This window comes from Lutjanus erythropterus, chromosome 8, assembly GCF_056507025.1.
Source record: "Lutjanus erythropterus isolate fLutEry1 chromosome 8, fLutEry1.hap2, whole genome shotgun sequence".
In the NCBI taxonomy this organism is placed as follows: Eukaryota; Metazoa; Chordata; class Actinopteri; order Lutjaniformes; family Lutjanidae; genus Lutjanus; species Lutjanus erythropterus.
Window position 1 is genome coordinate 39,084,855 of NC_139324.1, and position 19,168 is coordinate 39,104,022.

Sequence of the window (19,168 nt, forward strand, 5' to 3'; positions counted from 1 at the left end):
GTTTCTTGGTGTGTTATTTTTCTATTGATGTTCTCTCTTCTTATGTTAATGTATGTTACTGTGTATTTACTGTCTCTGTATAATGTGTAGCGAACCCGCTGCTGTAACAGGAATTTCCCAATATGGGGTCAATAAAGTCAATCTTCTAGAGCTGCAACAATTAATCAATTGATTATTAAATTAATCACCACTTTTTTTGGAATTGATTAATCAGTTTGAGTCTTTTTTTGCTGTGGAAATAAAGCTTTAATTGAGGGCGAAAATGCTTTTGGTATTATTAAGTATAAGATTTTGTAAGTATGATTAATCGATTAACTGATCATTTATTTACCGGTGATTGATTAAGAAAAGAATTCTATACAGTTAACATACATAATTCGTCTCATCTTGACTCTTTGGCATTAACTGGCCACAAACCCCGCCAAAAACACCTCAACGTCAACGCCCCCCTTTCACAGCTAACGCCTCCAGCTCCCCCCGTCGATCTCTGAACGGCCCCCCTGGGAGGCGGCGCCGCCCCCGTTGTGGAACGCTGCTGTACAGTTCTGAGGGGCGAGGGAATCCTTGGTTTCCCTGACAGGAAAAGATCCGAGCTGGTGGCTCCTGAAAACAATGAGGTGGGGAGCGGTCACTTCCCGTCTCTGTACTGCTGAGAGGACCAGCAGTCCCTCCTCCACCTCGCTATGTCATTAAAGAGAATCTCGACCCCACCCGTCTTAAGGTTAACTTCTGCTCCGAGCCTTCACTGCTCAGTGTTGAGGTCAAACAGACCCCTGAACGCACCACAAACCCTCTAAACTTTAACAGCAGATACTATAGAAACATGTTGATGGTACTTCAGTGACAGGGCCGGGAGAGTTACTTTAAACATGTAATCTGATACAGTTACTAATCACCTGTTCAAAAATGTAGTGAGTAACATAATCCAAGTATCGCAACATTAAAGTAATCTAACTTGATTACTTTCCGTTACTCTTCCATTCTCTTCAAAAATGGCACAAAATGATTAATTGATTATCAAACTAGATGCAACAGATTAATCATTGCAGCTCTAAGTGCTTTATGCCCGTTTATCCAGCTGTTTCTTCCTTTGTTGTGTGCAATTTCTTGATTAATTGATTGACGGGCAAAATTTTACCATGCACTATGCATGGTAGGATATCATTCTTTATTTTAAAATTGTAATCCTGCTAATGATCCACATTTTTACTAAATGTACCTGTTAATTATCTTTCTGTATCCAGACTATATTACATGCAGCCTGCTCAGTGGTAACAGAGTTTTAAAGTTGCTTTAAAAAAAACATCAAAGAGAAATACAGAAACTATTTTCACAGCCAACCTGAGAAGAAACGTACTGACTTCATCTATTCTGCTGTGTATTTTCCATCATATTGCAGTGAAGCGGGTCTGTGAGCTGATCCTCTGTGTCAGGAGTCAACCTTTGTTCAGTCCACGTTGACTGGACTCTTTTATTTTTCTCTCTCAGTCCACTGTTCTCCACTCTGATCTCCAGTTCTTCATTTATTCTGTATGATGTAGCTGCTCGCTGCTCTCAGAGAAACCATTAACTGCTCCATTAACTGATTCATTCACTATGCATGAGGCGCTGCCCCCCACCCCACAGCTCTGTGTGTGTGCGCACCACCTCCATCAGTGGACGGAGATTCAAGTTCACATCGCATTTTTAAAATTAGTCGACTATCCATCCTATTTAATAGATAATAATTTGTCGTGCAGGTGAATCCATGTTCTGACGAGGTCCAGCAGCTCCCCCTGCGTACGTTATGCAAATTGAAAAAAAAATTATTGAGGTCTGAACCAAACAAACATGTTTTCTTTCACCTGGACAAAAACATTTTTAGTCCAGGTCATCTATGCTTTGGGGGTAAGGCTCTTGGCCATACTGTGATTTTACTGAGATTGTCAATAATTGTGCAGCTTTATTGATTACATCACCCAATCACCCCGGCCCTGAAGGTGGGACACGTCTACAGAAAATACTGTAGGTACTGTATGTCCTGTAATGTGGTTTACTTCAGCGTCCTCTTCAGTGATGAAGAGGGTATAAAGAAGAGTGTGTGTGTGTGTGTGTGTGTGTGTGTGTGTGTGTGTGTGTGTGTGTGTGTGTGTCAGAGTGTGTGTGTGTGTGTGTGTGTGTGTCAGAGTGTGTGCTTCTGTCCCAGCTGTCATTACGTTCAGGTGTGGCAGAAACACAGAGCGGATGGACCCTTGTTTAATCCAACACCACAACACATTCCTGGGAATCCACAGCTTCCTGTCTGTGTGTGTGTGTGTGTGTGTGTGTGTGTGTGTGTGTGTGTGTGTATAGAGTGTAAATGAAACAGAGGAAGAGCAGTGAGGTACAGGAAGTGAGGCTAAACTCTGGGAGGGACTGTCACTAACCATTATTTTCATTATTTTCTTCTAATTTTGATTAAATGATTCACTATAAAATATCAGAAAATGGTAAAAAATATATATTTTTTGTTGGTTTATTGTTTATTGTTATGCCATGCTCATTCTGTAAAGATCAACAGATCATTGATTTTACTCCCTGACAACATTTACATTTTCATATGATTTTATAAAACGGCCTCAAGTGTGATAAGTCGGTAAGCTCCGCTGTCTCCATTTTGAAGTGTTTTGTTTTTTTGGACAAACACACCTGATGCCTGATGTGTGGCCTCAGAGGCTTTTCATTTAATTTGTGAAATTAAAAGCTCGTCTGTGACATCCCTATAAATAACTACAGCTGGGATAAAAAAAAATCGATTAATTAATTCAAATCGATTTTCCTTTGCCTTTTCCTACAAATAACTGTGCAGCACCTATCCATTACAGTGAACTAGCTGGCCCATCAGCCGTATTATTATCATCTCAAGTTCTAACGTTAGCCATGATACAGCTGCTGATGATGATCAGCGCAAACAAGAGAAGACCCAAAAATATTCAATGTAATATCTGTAACAGGGGTCCCTGCTCCGTCTCTCAATCAGCTGAGGGGTCTGTGACCTGAAAAACACAGTAGACAACTGACTCGGTCCAAAACGTGTCAGAAAACGGGCTTCAACCGTTCCAAAACCCAAAAACTAATCAGCTCACAATCCTATAAAACTGAGAAAAGCAGCTCCCACAGATCCTCACATTATTTGTAATTATTCTGCTTTCTTTTCTCATTATTTGTTTTAATGCCATGAAGAAAACCACCTACATCAACATCAGCTTTACTTTATTAATGACCCCTGAGGGAAAATTAGATTTTTCACTCTGTTGTTAATCATTTTACACACACACACACACACACACACACACACACACACACACACACACACACACACACACACACACAGACACACACACAGACACACACACACACACACACACACACACAGATCTCACACAGTGAGATTTGGTAGAGTGATGGATGAATCAGACACCCTGTGCTGTTGAGGGTTCACTGTCTTGTTCAAGAGCTGAACTGGCACCACTTCATGCTACCAGTCCACACTCTGCACTTTTTAGTCCAAACTGGACTTGAACCAGCCACCCTCTGGTCCCCGAGCCAAGTCCTTACAGACTGACCCATAAAACTAACAGTCCCATCCACCGTTCACTGACTGACAAGTCAACTGTGGGAAACTGCAGTGATGAGAAATGTGATCATACATTTTAGGGTTGCAACCAATTATTATTTTCTTTATTGATTAATCTGCCGATCATTTTCTCAACGAATCGATTAGTTGTTTGGTCCATAAAATGTCTCATTTTATCCACAAACCAAAGATTTTCAGTTTACTGTCAAAAATGACTTAAAAACAGAAAATATTCACATTTGAGAAGCTGGAATCAGAGAATTTAAACATTTTTACCTGAAAAACAATTCAAAACAATTAATCAATCATCGATAGTTGCTGATTAATTTAATAGTTGACAACTAATTGATTAATCGACTAATTGTTGTTGCAGCTCTGATAACAGGGAAGGACAGAAAGTAGAGAACTTGTATGAGTGGGAGTGAAAGAAAAAACAGATCCTGGTCTGAAATCTATTTTTATCTGGATTTGTGTGAGCAGAGATGGAGGTCAGTCAGAATCAGAAAAAATCCTGCAGATGGTTATAATGTGAATCACAAACATGTAATCTTATGTAATCTCTTACACACACACACACACACACACACACTCACACACACACACACACAGTCAATATGACTCACAAGCATACAGTATGAAGCTGAACTGTGTGTGTGCGTGAGCGTGTCCACTGAAAAACTGCCAAACGCTGCAGAAATGCTGACTCTCTAGAGCTGGAACGTGGGCCGGACACACACCCCCACACACACCCACACCCACACACACATATATACAGTATATATAAAATCCCACAGCAGATGCACAGTGTTAACACCTACAGGCATCATTTTCTGCATTATAGAACAGAACACAGTGAGACCGAGGCGGTCAGGGTGCTTCTGTGTTTTTCCTCCATCTCTCAGCAGCCGTATCTGCAGCAGTAACAGTAGAAGAAGAAGAACAGGAAGTAAAACGATCCTGCAGCTCAGAACAAAACTGATGAAACACCTAAACACACACTCACACACAACCACAGGCGTCTGAGCAACGAGCAAACGGAGCAGCTGCACCCCCACCGTCGGACCAGAGGAGCTAATGGGTGCTTCTGCATCCACTTGACGGGAATTCAGTAAAACAAGTTGTTTTTTTTTGTCAACAGATGAAAACTCCTTTAATACTGTCACATACACAGAGACGGTGAATTAACAGTTTTACGAGTTTAATTCAGCATGTGTCTGATCCACCAACCAGCTCTCATTTTTGTGGGAAATGTTTGGTTTTTTTTTTAATGGTTCTTCTCTCATTCTCACAATCTTTTACCAGTAAAACAGCACAGCTGACCAACAGCGGCTGGTAAAGTTGAAGTGAAACAACCCGAAACACAAAGTTTGTACACAAATACAGTTTATCTTTATGGATTATACTGATGCTGAATTGACAGTAAGACTGTCACAATGTTCTGTCACAACCACAGAGACAAAAGTGCTTAAGTTGCTTAAGTGTCATAAGGTTGTCTGACATCGGCTGCTGTTAGTTTTTTATTGATGCTTTATTAATGTGTGTATTGATCACTGACAGAGGCTGATCACACTAATCAGTCCCTTAGGATTTCACAGGCTTTTTTTTGGGATTGTTGCAACCAAAAATGTCTGATTGTCTGATGAATCTGAGTTCAGCTCAAAACTCTAAACTTTATTGCAGTCTGTTGCCTTGACATTTTGAGTTTTCTCAACTTTTCGTTTTTACGGTGCACATAGGAGTCCATGTACAGCTACAGCTCAAACAATTAGTAAATTAATCAACAAATTAATCAGCAGCAATTAATTAATTATAATTATTAATTTGTTTGAATTACTCTCTCTTAGCAAAAATGCTAAACATTCCCCTAATTCTCACTTCTCATTTGTGAGAATTTGCTGCCATTGTCTGTTTTATGTGATGTGATGTACGCTGAATGTTTTTAGATTCTGGACTGCTGATCAGGGAAAACAAGACGTCAAACGTTGTTTCAGGATGATTCAAAACAGTGGGTGGTGTTTTCAGCCATTTTCAACCCATGAAATGCTTATTTTTATGCATTTATTAAGAGATGTCAATATTAACATTAGCATTAATGCGTCTCATGACAGTACAGGAAGATAATTTAGTTTACAGCTTAAAAAACATGTTGAAGTGTGTAGCAGCTCTTTAAACACTCAGCAGGTGTGTAGTTACAGGACAACAAACACCAACACACACATTCACACACACAGGTTGCAGTTGATACCACCATATGAGCCATGTGAAGCTGACTGACCGGTTGTTTTGGTTTGGAAATCACCTTCCTTCACCTTTCGGTCACATGACCACAATCTTTAAAAATCCCCCACAACTCAGAGATTTCGGTTCTTCCCTAAGATTACTTCATTATCTAGAGCACAGCACAGAGAGTCTGACACGTTCTGAGTTTGTGAGGCCACTACAGCTGCAACTGACGATTAGTCTGTCCATTATTTTCTCGATTAATTGATTAGCTGTTTCCCATTAGTCCCCCAAGCAAACATCATCCATGTATGTCTCAATGAACCAACTCAATGTTTTGTTTTATTATTCATTATGTTTTTTTGCATTTATTTCTTATTTTACATTTGTCAGTGTTGTAGACATTTATCGACACTATGTACTTCTACACAGCAATTACACTGCTATTTTTTTTTTTTTTAGAAAAGCTGCCATGAAATCGGGCACAGGCCACAGCAATCACAGAAACAGCCTGCAAAATCCTGGAGGGACTGACAGACTTTCTCATTCATAAAGTATTTAACATACAGTACATGCACATGTCAAGGTAAAATACGGTGATGTAGAAATGGCAGTAAAAATGGTCAGGAATGTTCATTAACGCCCAGATTAGCTTCACGAGATTTACTGATGAGGTCTGTTGTGAATCGGGTTGCAGCAGTTTGTCATTTTTACAAAGTGGGTCTGGGAGACACTGGTCTAACCCTCATAAACTGAGGACACAGGGGACATCTTTAGTCCTCCGTCTGGGTTCCTTCATGTATGTCCAACTTGAACTGCGTGATCTACTTTTTTCTACAGGCATCCCTGCACTTTGACAACAATGGCAGCCAGCGATGGTGAAGAATTAAACGTGGGGGTGAAGTTTAAGGAAAGCAGCTCCAGGTTGTGTTTCACTACAAGTTAAGGCTTGTGTGGCTGCTGATACAAAACCAGGCTGAACCTTAGTGTGTGTGTGTGTGTGTGTGTGTGTGTGTGTGTGTGTGTGTGTGTGTGTGTGTGTGTGTGTGTCTGCATTTTTAAATGTGTGTACGTGTGCATGCATATGGCGTGTCTGACAGACTGCTCCTGGGTGCACTTCAGCAGATTTGTGTGTGTGTGTGTGTGTGTGTGTGTGTGTGTGTGTGTGTGTGTGTGTGTGTGTGTGTGTGTGTGTGTGTGTGTATACATGAGTGCATCCACCACGTGTTCATCTGTCACACTGACTCACTCTGTTCTTTCTCATCTAATTCCATTTCATGGGGGTTGATCACAGCTCTCGTGTGATCAGAGATAACTTCATCTCCATCTCTAACACACAGGACACGACTGTTTACTACCATCAGAGCGGCATGTTAACGGCCTGATGCATAAAGATGACGCTGTCCTGTCATGATGACATTAGAGCTGGCTGACATGGATTATAAATAATATCTGGATATCTTTTGGACATGCCACAATGTACACATATACACATTTTCTTTAAAATAACAAACCAGTAGTTGATGAGTGAAATGAGCAAACAGCTTGGCATCTTTTCCTGGAAGGTTTGAAGGTGGTTCATCTTTAGTCTATAAGCTAGTTATGGAACCAAATCCCCCCCAAAATAACAAAGGAAATGAAGAAATTAATTCCAGACAGATTTTTTTTTTTCTTTCAGCTAAAAATAGTTTTTTTGATCATGAAGGTTGCAGACTCTTGCTTTGAGTGTAGGTTTCATTATTCAACAAATGGCTCCGCCAGACAAAACCATGACAAATGAGGCACAATCACTGCCATTTCTATCGATTTATACATTTTTTTATCGGGTTAAATTCTTCAAATTCAGCAATTAATCGATTAATGATTCATCGTTGACATTCCTGGTGCAAACATATGATCATATAAAATATGATGCACTGATGCAGATTAAATTACCCAACAGTAGAACTGGGCAATACAGATGAATTATCATAATTATTGTAATTATTCTCTACATATTGCAGGGATTGGTGCTTTCACAAAATATTAGATTTTTTATTTTAGTAATGTGGATGGTAGGGCTAAACAATATATAAAACATAATATAATATTGTGACAGATATTGTGATTACAATATGGTTTTCGAGTGGTAGGAATGATCGTTTTTGCGTCATAATTTTAATTTTTACTAAAAACTATTAAAATTCTGATCATTTTTTGTCATCTGTGCCAAATCAGGAGAACAAGATTTGGAAGTCAGGACATCTCTGTATCACTACAGTACTTTATTATGATGTTGTTTGTCAAAAATATTACTTTTATTTATATTAAAAAAAATGCAGCTTCCGCAGTTTGATATTGCACTTGGCCATACTGTGATTTCCATAATATTTTGATTTATTGTGCACAGCTGAAGCTGAGCTGCTGCTTGTTCTCACCTCCTGTTCTGACTGAAGAATAAACAACCACAGTTTTCCTCATTTAACTTTTCTTTCTGTTTTTTTCACTGCAAAGCTTAACTACAGTAAACTGTTGCACCGTGGCTGAGTCCAGTTTGTTTACATCTGCTTCCCCATGAGATCACGTGAAATCACGACCTGCAAGATCTCACGAAATCGTACTCCGTCTGGCACACAATATTAATATAATAATATAGAAAGGCCTGGCTGTAACCTGGAGCAGTTTTGGAGAAAATGTTAAAGTTAAAGTAAAGTTAAAGTTAAAGTAAAAATATGTTTGTGAATGCCGTCAATTATAGTTCTTACAAAGACTGAAAATGGGAATCTGCAGATCAGACCCTTAAAAAAAAGGAAACTGGAATCGGTAAAGATATATAATCATCAGTAACGTGGATATAAGTGGGTGAAGACAGAACAGAACAGCTAGAACAGTCTGACAAGTTTACTTTACTTTACTGTGGCACAAACTTTAAACCAGGAACACTTATGACATACCAGAATATACCAATACCCAAAATCCGAGACGATTCACAGCCTCATATCATAATATCGATGTAATATTGATATATCGTCCAGCTCTACTTCTTTTTTCAACCAACAGTCCAAAACTCAAAGACTCTTCATTTACTGTCATAAATGACAAAGAAAAGCAGCAACATATCGCATTTAAGAAGCTGACACCAACAAATGCTTTGACATTTTTGCTTGAAAAGTGACTGAAATCATTTATTGATTATCTAAATACACACCCTGAATAAATAACCATCATGGATTTGAGTTTGCAGAGTCTTAAAAGTCTGTAAAACTAAACCTCACAGGCACTCTGCTGCTCTCACTCACTCACTCTGCTGCTGTTGGCAGTGTTTTACTTCATGCAGTGCGTGTGCGTGTGTGTGTGTGTGTGTGTGTGTGTGTGTGTGTGTGCGTGTGTCTGTAAACGTGATTCGCAGTGGTTATGTAAGCCACATTTCTTTTTTAGTGTATATAAACAAAGTTACAGAGTCAAGTACAGCTACATTACGTCACTTCGACTCTCCAGTCCGACTGAAACACAGATCACCTTAATCCTGCAGCTCTGAGGAAACCAGATCAGATCTCTGAGGTCTGACACGTCTGTCTCTGTGATTTATGACCCCAAACTTTTACTGTGGTGCTGCTCACTGCACCTAAAAACATTCAGAAAACAATCAGCTGGTAACACAACAACTATGTTTGGTCTAAAAAGCTACAAATACCACATATTTGATATCAAATTGAAGTGAAAAACTTAAACAACCTGAACCTGTCAACAGTTCCATTCACCTGAGTTTCAGCAAAACTCTGAGATACTGGAAAAACCATACCATTGTATGTGAACTGACCCTGTACAGCGTGATGCAGCAGGTACATTATGTGAGCAACCTGCAGCCAGATCATTACTGATTTACAGGACGATAATCAACCTGAGTTGCTCCTCTGCTGATCTGTACATCAACATAATGCTGTGTTACTGTTTACATGTGGACATCGCTGTTAAAGAGATGAACCGGCCAGCTGGATCATCCAATAACACATAATGTTGGGTTCCCTCTGACCTGCCGTCTAAAAAATGCAAAACCCTGTGAGGATCAAAATACTGCAGAAAGAAACACATCAGTAAGAGTTAATTGATCATTGGTGAAATTAAGAATCAATTATTCAATTAATCAATAGGAGAACAATTTATTTTTTCCTTTTACAAGGGTTTATAAAAGTTCACTTGGAACCCTTTCAAAGAGTTCTACATAAAACCCAACATCAAGGGTTCTACATAGAACCATCTGTGAAAGGTATCACCCAGAACCCCCTGTGAGAAGTTCTACAGAGAACCCTTTAATGGTACAATGGGTCCACCAAGAACCCTCTCTGGAGGTTCCAGAACCTTTCTACCTTTCTAAGGGTGCTAACAGGAATCCAACCAGGGGTTCTACCGAGAACCTTTTTATATTCCAAGAGTTTTATCTACAACCAAACTGGGGTCCTTCCGAGAACACCTGGACAGGTGAGCAGACAAACACTTCAGTTCATGTCTACAAGCACATTTGGATGTTTTCACACAGGAAACCACTGTCATGTAAACCAAATATCACTCAACCAGACTTCATTGGCAAAAACAGTAATTTTACCCGGGCAGAACACAGGAGTCACTCATGTACTGCTGCTTCAATCGTTTTGTTAGTTTGTGTTATTTTGTCACTTCTGTGTTTTAAGTGTTAGTTTTGATTCACCAAAGTCACACAATGACACAAACAAACTAAAGATCAAGTTAGCTGTAGACCAGCAGGCCCATGTTCTGCAAGGTAAAATTACCATTTTTGCCAGTGAAGTTTGGTTGAGTCAGTGAGACCAACATTTGTTCTGCAATTCCTGATGGAAAATGAAAACAGGAATAACCAATCAAGTGCAGTTTCATAGGCTTATTACAACAAACAGATTATTAATGCATATTCAACTATATTTTTAAGGCGCAATGTGTACAGTTTCATAGACTGTAAATGAATATGACCTGGAACAGAGAATCAAACCAACATCAACCTCTTTACAGCTCACAAAACCAACTAAAAAACAACAATCTGTTCTTTCAGTTCAGCATTTCTGTCTTCCATTACTCCACAAACACACACCTTTCACTCGGAGCTGTGGTGTAAACAATGTCTTCAGATTAGAAATATAGAAACTCAGCCTAAAAATAGATCTGTAAACATTATTCTTGTAAATAAAAAAAAGCACAAACAGAGCCTGTGTGGGTTCACCCTGCTCCCTCCATGCCTGTTTACAACTCTAAATGGATTAAAAGGAAGTGGTGGGGAATTCCACTGCAGGCCTACTCCACACACAGGCTACATCCACATTACACATTACTGTGCAGGGCTGCACACTTCATCGCATTATTATCAAAATCTCAATATGGCCAAGTGTAACATCCGTGTGACACGACCCTGCAATTTTAACAATTCATTATAATGAAGGTTCTGCAGAGCTGCTGGGACGTCCTGACCTACAAATCTTCTTCTCCAGATGTCAGAAAACATTTTTGTTTGGTTCAGACCTCAACAAATGTCACATCATCGCAATGTGACTTTTTGATAACTTTTTATTTAATGTTAGCCAGCAAACAATGTAATGTTTGTCAGCTGTTTATCTAACATTGGTTAGCAAACAATGTAGCTTTTGTTGATTTGTTTGTTAATACAGACCAACCTAAAGTTAACGTTTCCCCCCCGATGTACGTCCGTGTGCTCCATATGTTTAGACCAATTATTCAAGTCTTTACTGCAACGCTTATCTTCATTATCAATTAATCTGTCGATCACTTTCTTGATTAACCCATTAAATTAGGAGTTTGGTTCATAAAACGGTGAAAAATGTCAATCAGTGTTTCACAAAGCCCGAGATGATGTCAGAAAAAAAAGAAAATATTCATATTTAAGAAGCTGGAATCAAAAAAGTTTGACTCTTTTCCTTAAAAAAAATAGTCTTGGTATTAAAGTCAAACTTTTGGTAATGATGAGTAATAACACTAATGTGGATGTAGCCTGAGTGGATTAAGAGGAAGTGGGTGGGGGAGGAATTCCACCGCAGCCCACTGAACTCTCAGATCCTGCAAGTTGGAAAACTTTTCCATGAGTGTCTTCCATGTGTAAACAATCACCCAAATCCAGTCTGCAGTGACAGACGCTCAACACAGGTCATCACTGAGTCAGTGTGACGACAGAGCTGCCCACCAATAACATCAGAGCATGATGGGGTCCATGTGAAGCAGAAGTTGTGGATGTAGAGACTCTCAGTCACATTAAAGTCACAAAAATGACCCAACGAACCATCTAACAGCATCAAGGCTTCAACAAGGTTCATTTAAGATGTTTTAAGATTATTATGAGTGCAATTTAAGACCCATTTCACGTCCATACTGGATAAAAAAGCTCATGCACAGTTTGGATTTATGGTTCAATGGTGGTTTCGTTTTGTAGCTGTTACAGCGTGATGAGCACCAACCAACGATTTCTTCACAAAAACACATTTAAAAGCGACATAAATTAAATCCAACGGCGTCATTAAGACATTTCAAAATCATGTTTCAGACATTTTAAGGCCTAAAATTCTGATTATTCGGTTTTAGATCCACAGCAGCTCAGTGAATAAACACACTCCACTGGTTTTAACGGAACACTGTAAATACAGTACAACAGGCGGTGAAAGTATCCACGCTGCTGTAACGCGTTACTCGGTCGTTACCGCCCAGCAGCACCGGTGCTCTGCCCGGGCAGAGATGCCAGAGAGAGAGACCCCCTACCTGCTTCCACGGTGTCGGTCAGGTCGTGGTTGGCGGCTGTCCGGGGGAACTCCTTCAGTTTTCGGGAGCTGAGGTTGAGCACGCCGCTGGCCGCCGCCTCCTCCAGCGCCCGCTCCAAGCCGCGGTTGGGCGGCAGGTTGTGGGTCTGGATCGACGGAGAAGAACCGAGCTGGGAAAGAGGAGGACGAACCGACTCCGGACCCAACGTCGCCATAATGTTCCCCCCTCTCTCGCTCCGCTGTCCTCCCCCGGCTGTGTGTGTCTGTGTCGGTGTGCGTCGGTTATATCCTGGAAAACGCGCGGTTAGCTAACGTTCAGCAGACAGCGGGACACCGACTTCTCCTGCCGCGCGTTCACTTTCCTCCCCGAATGTCGCCGCCGCGTCCGTCTCCCAGTCTGTCTGCGCGGTACGTGAAGCGTCAAAGATCAGACAGCGCTGCGACATCCGGGCGTCAACTTCCAAAATAAAACATCCATTAATGTATAAAAGTCGAGATGAAAGGAGAAATGTCTTTTAAACCGTTTTCGATCACAGTCACAGTTATAATGTGCATATATTTAATAACATAAGCCAAAAAAAAAAAAATCTTTGTATTTTATGTCAAAATCTGAATTTTAAAAAGTCTACATGTACAACAAATTAGGAGGAATCATACTGTTTACAATAACTTCCGGGTATAAAAGCCCTGCGTCACGCACTTTTAATTTAACGGCAGCATGTTGAGTTTTTTCACATTGATTCTGGAATTTTCACTCACCTATGAAAATGCATTATCACATATTCTTCCTCCAATAATAAAAAAATCAATACTCAATTTGATCATTTTACTTACAAATCCACAAATCTAAAGTTTTCAACAATAAAGCATATTTTTCAATTTTTTCAACAAAATAAAATAGTAGTCTAATTCAAAATAATATTCTTCAAATAAGAAAGATATCAGTACATTGATCAATGTACCATTTTTATCATATGATCTGATTATTGATTTCTGTTTGTAAGGATCACCTGGCTTTTATTGTTTTCTGTTTTTCTTATGTGTTTTATCCCTTTTTGTAATAAAGTCTAAAAAAAAAAAAATAACTTCATTAATAATAGAAGAATTGATTAATCATTGAAACTCTACTTGAGTTTATCCAAAACTAAATTAGACTGTATTCAGACTGAATCAGGCGTTGCAGTGATTAGCACAGGGTTGTGTGTCTGTGTGGGGGATTTTTTTTGGGTGGGGGGGGTATTAGCACTTTGAACATAACAGCTGTGGTGGAATCAGAAAATAATGTTTTATTTCTCTGATTCACTGACTTTCTCGCTCCCCATTCAGTCTCTTCGACCTGAGCTGCACGCTGTCTGTCTGTCTCTCTCAAAGAAAAAGAAACAAACCAAAAGAAGCCTCTTGCAGCAGATACAACAGCTGCTGCAATTTCTAGACTGTTCATTCAATATCCACAAATACATTTTAATTTGGTTAAATTGTTAAATGAATTAATCAATTAATGATTAATCATTAACATCATCACTCCAAATCTGCTGCTGCTGCTGCAGTGTTTACATTTTTATTAGTGTGTCCTTGTTTTCATTGGTCCGTTTGTGGTCAGATCACAGGATTGGCTACTAGAATGCAGATGAAAGGTTTGGATATTAATTCAAATTTTAGTCCGTACTCAACTGTGATTTTAAGAAGTAACAATGTAGATTACATGGTAAAATGTATTCTTAAGTTCGAGTAAAAGTACAGATTTGAAAATCTATGAAACTACAAGTACCCCAAAAAAAAACGACTTAATTAAGTAACTTGAGTACTGGTAATTACTTACATCCACCCCTGATAAAATCACAATCACACACTCCCTGAATTTTTTGTCTATAGAAACCTCAGGTTTTGTGTGTGTATAATAAAAATATTAGGGTTGCAATGTATTTTAATTATCTTTTTGTTTGTTTGTTTAGAGACGAACACAAACAGCTATTCCTAATTTAAATCTATCTATCTTTTTTGTTTTTGGTTTTTTGTAATATTTCTAACCTAATAAACGCCTTGAATCTTGAGTAATAAAGCTAATAGTATCACCATCTTCTTGTTGTTTTTTTAATTTTGATAAAATTATTGTTTAATAAACCAACCAAAAATCTTACAAAAAGTTTTTTTTTTAATTCTAACAAGTAAATAAAGAATTAGTATTACTCTAGTAACCCTTGTTGATCTTGTAGTAACTAGACTGAAGTCACCTCCAAAACTGTCTGTGAATAAAAATAATGATCCTGACTGTAAACGTGGGCTGTAAATAAAGAGAAAACAAAACAGGAAAAAAATCATATTTTAGTTTAATATGTATTTTATTCTGAAAACAAGCTTCCGGTTCCACTCCGGATTTCTAACTTGACGTAGTTCACTCACTGCGACTGCGCACTGAACCGTGGAGCTGTGAGACAGCAGGGACATTTAAACAGCAGAGAAAGTTTCTGAACAGCGACATCTGCTGGACAGAATCACTGTCTGCAGTCCTGCTTTACTGACAGACTAAACACAGTGTGTAATGATAATAACAGAAGAAGAAGAAGAAGAAACTTTATTTATTTAGAACCTTGAAAACATACAGTTCAAATTACTTTAAATTTTTGAAAAAAAGGAATAAAAACAGGAAATACAATAATTACAAATCAAGCAGATAGATAAAAAAATATATATATCAGTCAGTTTTATAGATCAATGAATTTGGAGGCATAACCAAAAACCATAAAATAAATACACATAATATAAAATATAATAATAATCCAAAATATCCCTTTAAATTCCCCCGGGGCTGTTTGCTGATGTTGAAGTTGACAACAAACCTCTGGACATGTCTTCTTCTCCAGATGTAAGAGAACAAGTTTGTTTGGTTCAGACCCCAGCAAATGTCACATCATCACAATTTTAACATTTTTTTCGCTAAAAAATAAAAAAATGATGGGTGCTCTTGTACACTGTAAAAAAAATAATTGAGAAAACTCAAAAATTTAAGACTATGTACTACAACAGATTTTTGAGTTTTGAGCCCAACTCAAACTCAAAACTTCAGAAATAACTTTAAAAGGTTTAAGGTTTAGTTTTTTTAGTCCACAAAACACTGCTGGAGTTTCACAGGAAACCAATGCTGTAGAATCTCCCAAACAGTGGAAGTGAATAGTGACCAGTTTTCAAACAGAAAAAACAGCTGGACAACAACCCATAAAATGTCTGCTGTAATCCATGTCTCCTAAAGCCCGACATGCCGTTTTCACACCGTCACATCACACACACACACAAACACACACACACACACACACACACACACACACACACACACACACAGAGTTCAGACACTGTGAACGTGACTTCAAGCTAAAGATCTACGGTGAAGATTCAGACTTAAACATGGTGGAAATAACATTTTCTTTAGTCAGCTTGGCATGTTGAGGCATGGAGACATTTTATGTTTTTATTCTGTTGTTTTCTTCCGTTTGGAAACTGGTCACCATTCACTTCCACTATTCAGGAAATTTTGCAGCACTGTTTTTCTGTGAAACTTCAGCAGCATTTTGTGGACTAAAAAAATTAAACCTGACCTTCAGTCAGCATGAGGGTGAGTAGATAATGACTGAATTTTCATTTTTGGGTGAACTCTCCCTTTAAGTGCTGTTTAAACTCCTGAACAGAGTCTGCCTCTCTGATACGTCTGAGTCGGCTGTTCCACGGTTTGGGGAGCATCATTTTCAGGGTTCCAGACGGCGGTACAGGATCTAAAGCTGCAGAAACACTTGATGTTTAACTACATGTTTGTGTTCACACATTTCTGAGGACATGAACAACAATCGCTCCAATATTCATGGATGTTAAACCAATATGCTAGAAACGGCAGTAAATGCACCTCATTGGACAAGGAAAGTTCAACTTTAAATGAGAAAAAATGACAAAACAAAACGGAGAAAATAACAGAAACATGTATTTTGTATTTTATATCTATTACATATTTTATGGAAATTATTAATGATTAATCTTGTTAAATTATTGGCTGGTAAATGCACAAATTTTGCCATGACTGTTGGGAGTCATTTAAAATGAAGATCTGAAGAAACAGAAACCACTTTGATTGAATGCTGCTATAAAAAAATATGTAATAATAAAATATACACTACCGGTCAAAAGTTTCAGAACACCCCAATTTTTCCAGTTTTTTACTGAAATTCCAGCAGTTCAAGTCCAATGAATAGCTTGAAATGGTACAAAGGTAAGTGGTGAACTGCCAGAGGTTAGAAAAAAAAAAAAAAGGTAAGGCTACCCAAAACTGAAAAATAGAATTATACAAAAAGGCCTTTTTCAGGGAACAAGAAATGGGTTAACAACTGAAAGGTGCTCTGCAGCAATTGAGGTTGATCAAGCCTTGAAAGTTGGTGCTACTAATTCCTACAGGTGTCACAACTTTTCTTGATTCCTTACAAACCCCTCTGTCTTCATAAAAGTAGTGTTGGAACACACTGTGGAACCACACCCTCATGAGCATTATTTGAACAGTATTGTACTGCAGAAATTGGCGTGTTGTTATAAAAATGGCAAGAAAAAGGCAATTAACAATAGAAGAGAGACAGACCATCGTAACACTTAAAAAAATGTAGGTCTTTCCTGCAGAGAAATAGCGAAGAAAGTCAAGGTGTCAGTGAATACAGTTTCCTTCACCATCAAAAGACAACAGACAACAAAGCCACAACAGAATCACAAGACAAGTTTCTGAGAGTCAACAGCCTGTGTGATAGGCAGCTCACAGGACAACAGCTTCAAGCACAGCTTAATGTGGTCGTAGTGAGCAAGTCTCAGTTTCAACTGTGAAGAGACGACTTCGAGTCGTAGGTTTGACAGAAAGCCATTGATATGACGTCAGAATAAGAAAAAGAGGCTTGCCTGGGCCACGAAACACTGTCAGTGGACTACTGAAGACTGGAAGAAGGTGTTATGGACTGACGAATCAAAATTTTGAAATCTTCAGTTCATCACACAGGATTTTTGTACGCCGTCGAGTAGGCGAAAGGATGGTTCCTCAGTGTGTGACATCAACTGTCAAACATGGAGGAGGAGGCGTGATGGTCTGGGGCTGTTTCGCTGGATCCTGGGTCGGTGACTTGTACAGAGTGAGAGGCACGCTGAACCAAAACGGCTACCACAGCATTCTGCAGCGCCATGCAGTAACCTCTGGTATGCACCTAACCCTGTAAAATTTGTGCGATCTTGCAATTTTGTCCAAACTCTGCAACTTTTCAGCTAATTTGACCAATCATCGTTGCTCACCGTGAGTTCCACCAATCAGAGCAAACGTCACACACGTACGTTTCAGAGAAGTGACTCAGTGTTTTGTGTTTTCTTACTCGCAACTTTTCTGGGTTTTTATTTTTGTTAAGTTATCACTGGTACTGAAAAGAAGACATTTGTTATTGTTATTAACATTTATCAGCACTCTGTGAACTTGTATACACTTTTATGCAAGTGAAATATTATCAGTTATTAATTTGAAAAAGAATAATTCCAAACAAACCTAATTTAATAAAGGTGGATACTTCAGAGAAAAGCAGAGAGAAGCTGTTTGTGTTGCAGGTAAAAACCTAATTTACTACCATCAGATGTCCATGTAGTCTGCCTGCCTCTCTCTCTCTCTCTCTCTCTCTCTCTCTCTCTCTCTCTCTATGTGTGTGTGTGTGTGTGTGTGTGTGTGTGTGTGTGTGTGTGTGTGTGTGTGTGTGTGTGTGTGAGCTCCAGCAGGGAGCAGCAGGAGTGCTGATTCAGCTGATTATGTAACATGGCTGCATCAGCAGATCCACCTTTATTGACATAATGTACAGTACATCAGTCTGACTAAGTCTTATTTTAACCTTTATTCTAAACTTCACCCCAAACCATGAATTCATTCATTAACCCTCAAACAGACACTTTTTAAAGGTACAGTTCACCCTAAAATCAAAAACACATATTTTAGCTCTGACCTGTGAGCTGCAGAGTTTTGAATGTCTGACTGCTCTACAATATAACGGGACTAGATGGCGCTCTAGAAAATCATGACCCGATTAGAGCTGCAACAATTAATCAATTATTAAATTAATCACCAACCCTTTTGAAACTCAATCAATTGGTTTGAGTCATTTTTTGAAAGAAGAAAAAAATGTCAAAATTTCTCTTATTTATCTGTTTCTCTGATTAAATTTAATCCTCTCTGACAGTAAACTGAATATCAAATTTTAAAAAAAATCATAGAAATTGGGTTCAGGTTTGAAAATAACAGAACGGCACTTTAAGATGTCACTGTTTGCAGTGCAGCCAAACAAATTTCCCTGTTTTTAGGAAAAATGGAACATTAAAGTTAGAATTAGTCTGTATTTTTACAGCTATTACTGTTACAGATTAACATAATGGACATAATCCGGTCCTGTCAACTGAAAAATAGGAGAAAAGGCATGTGAAAACTTGTTTTCACATGCCTTTTCTCCTTTTAAAAATGAAGATGAATGAAACCCACCGATACTTTTACTCTGACTAAAACTTCCTCTTCCTTCTGTGCCAGCTGCCAGCTGACGTGACAAACTTTATGATAAATAAT

The 19,168-nt window shown here is 38.7% G+C and overlaps 1 protein-coding gene across 2 annotated transcripts in view; it reads right to left on the reverse strand.

Annotated features, from left to right (window-relative positions):
- The window catches only part of lrch1 (leucine-rich repeats and calponin homology (CH) domain containing 1), an 83,390-nt gene extending 70,419 nt beyond the window's left edge, over positions 1 to 12,971 (reverse strand). For both annotated transcript variants that reach the window (XM_084725492.1, XM_084725493.1), the window contains exon 1: positions 12,566 to 12,971. In XM_084725492.1, the coding sequence (XP_084581618.1) occupies positions 12,566 to 12,779 (214 nt within the window). In that variant the 5' untranslated portion in view covers positions 12,780 to 12,971. The remainder of the gene's footprint in view (positions 1 to 12,565) is intronic.
- Between the last annotated feature and the right edge of the window lie 6,197 nt (positions 12,972 to 19,168).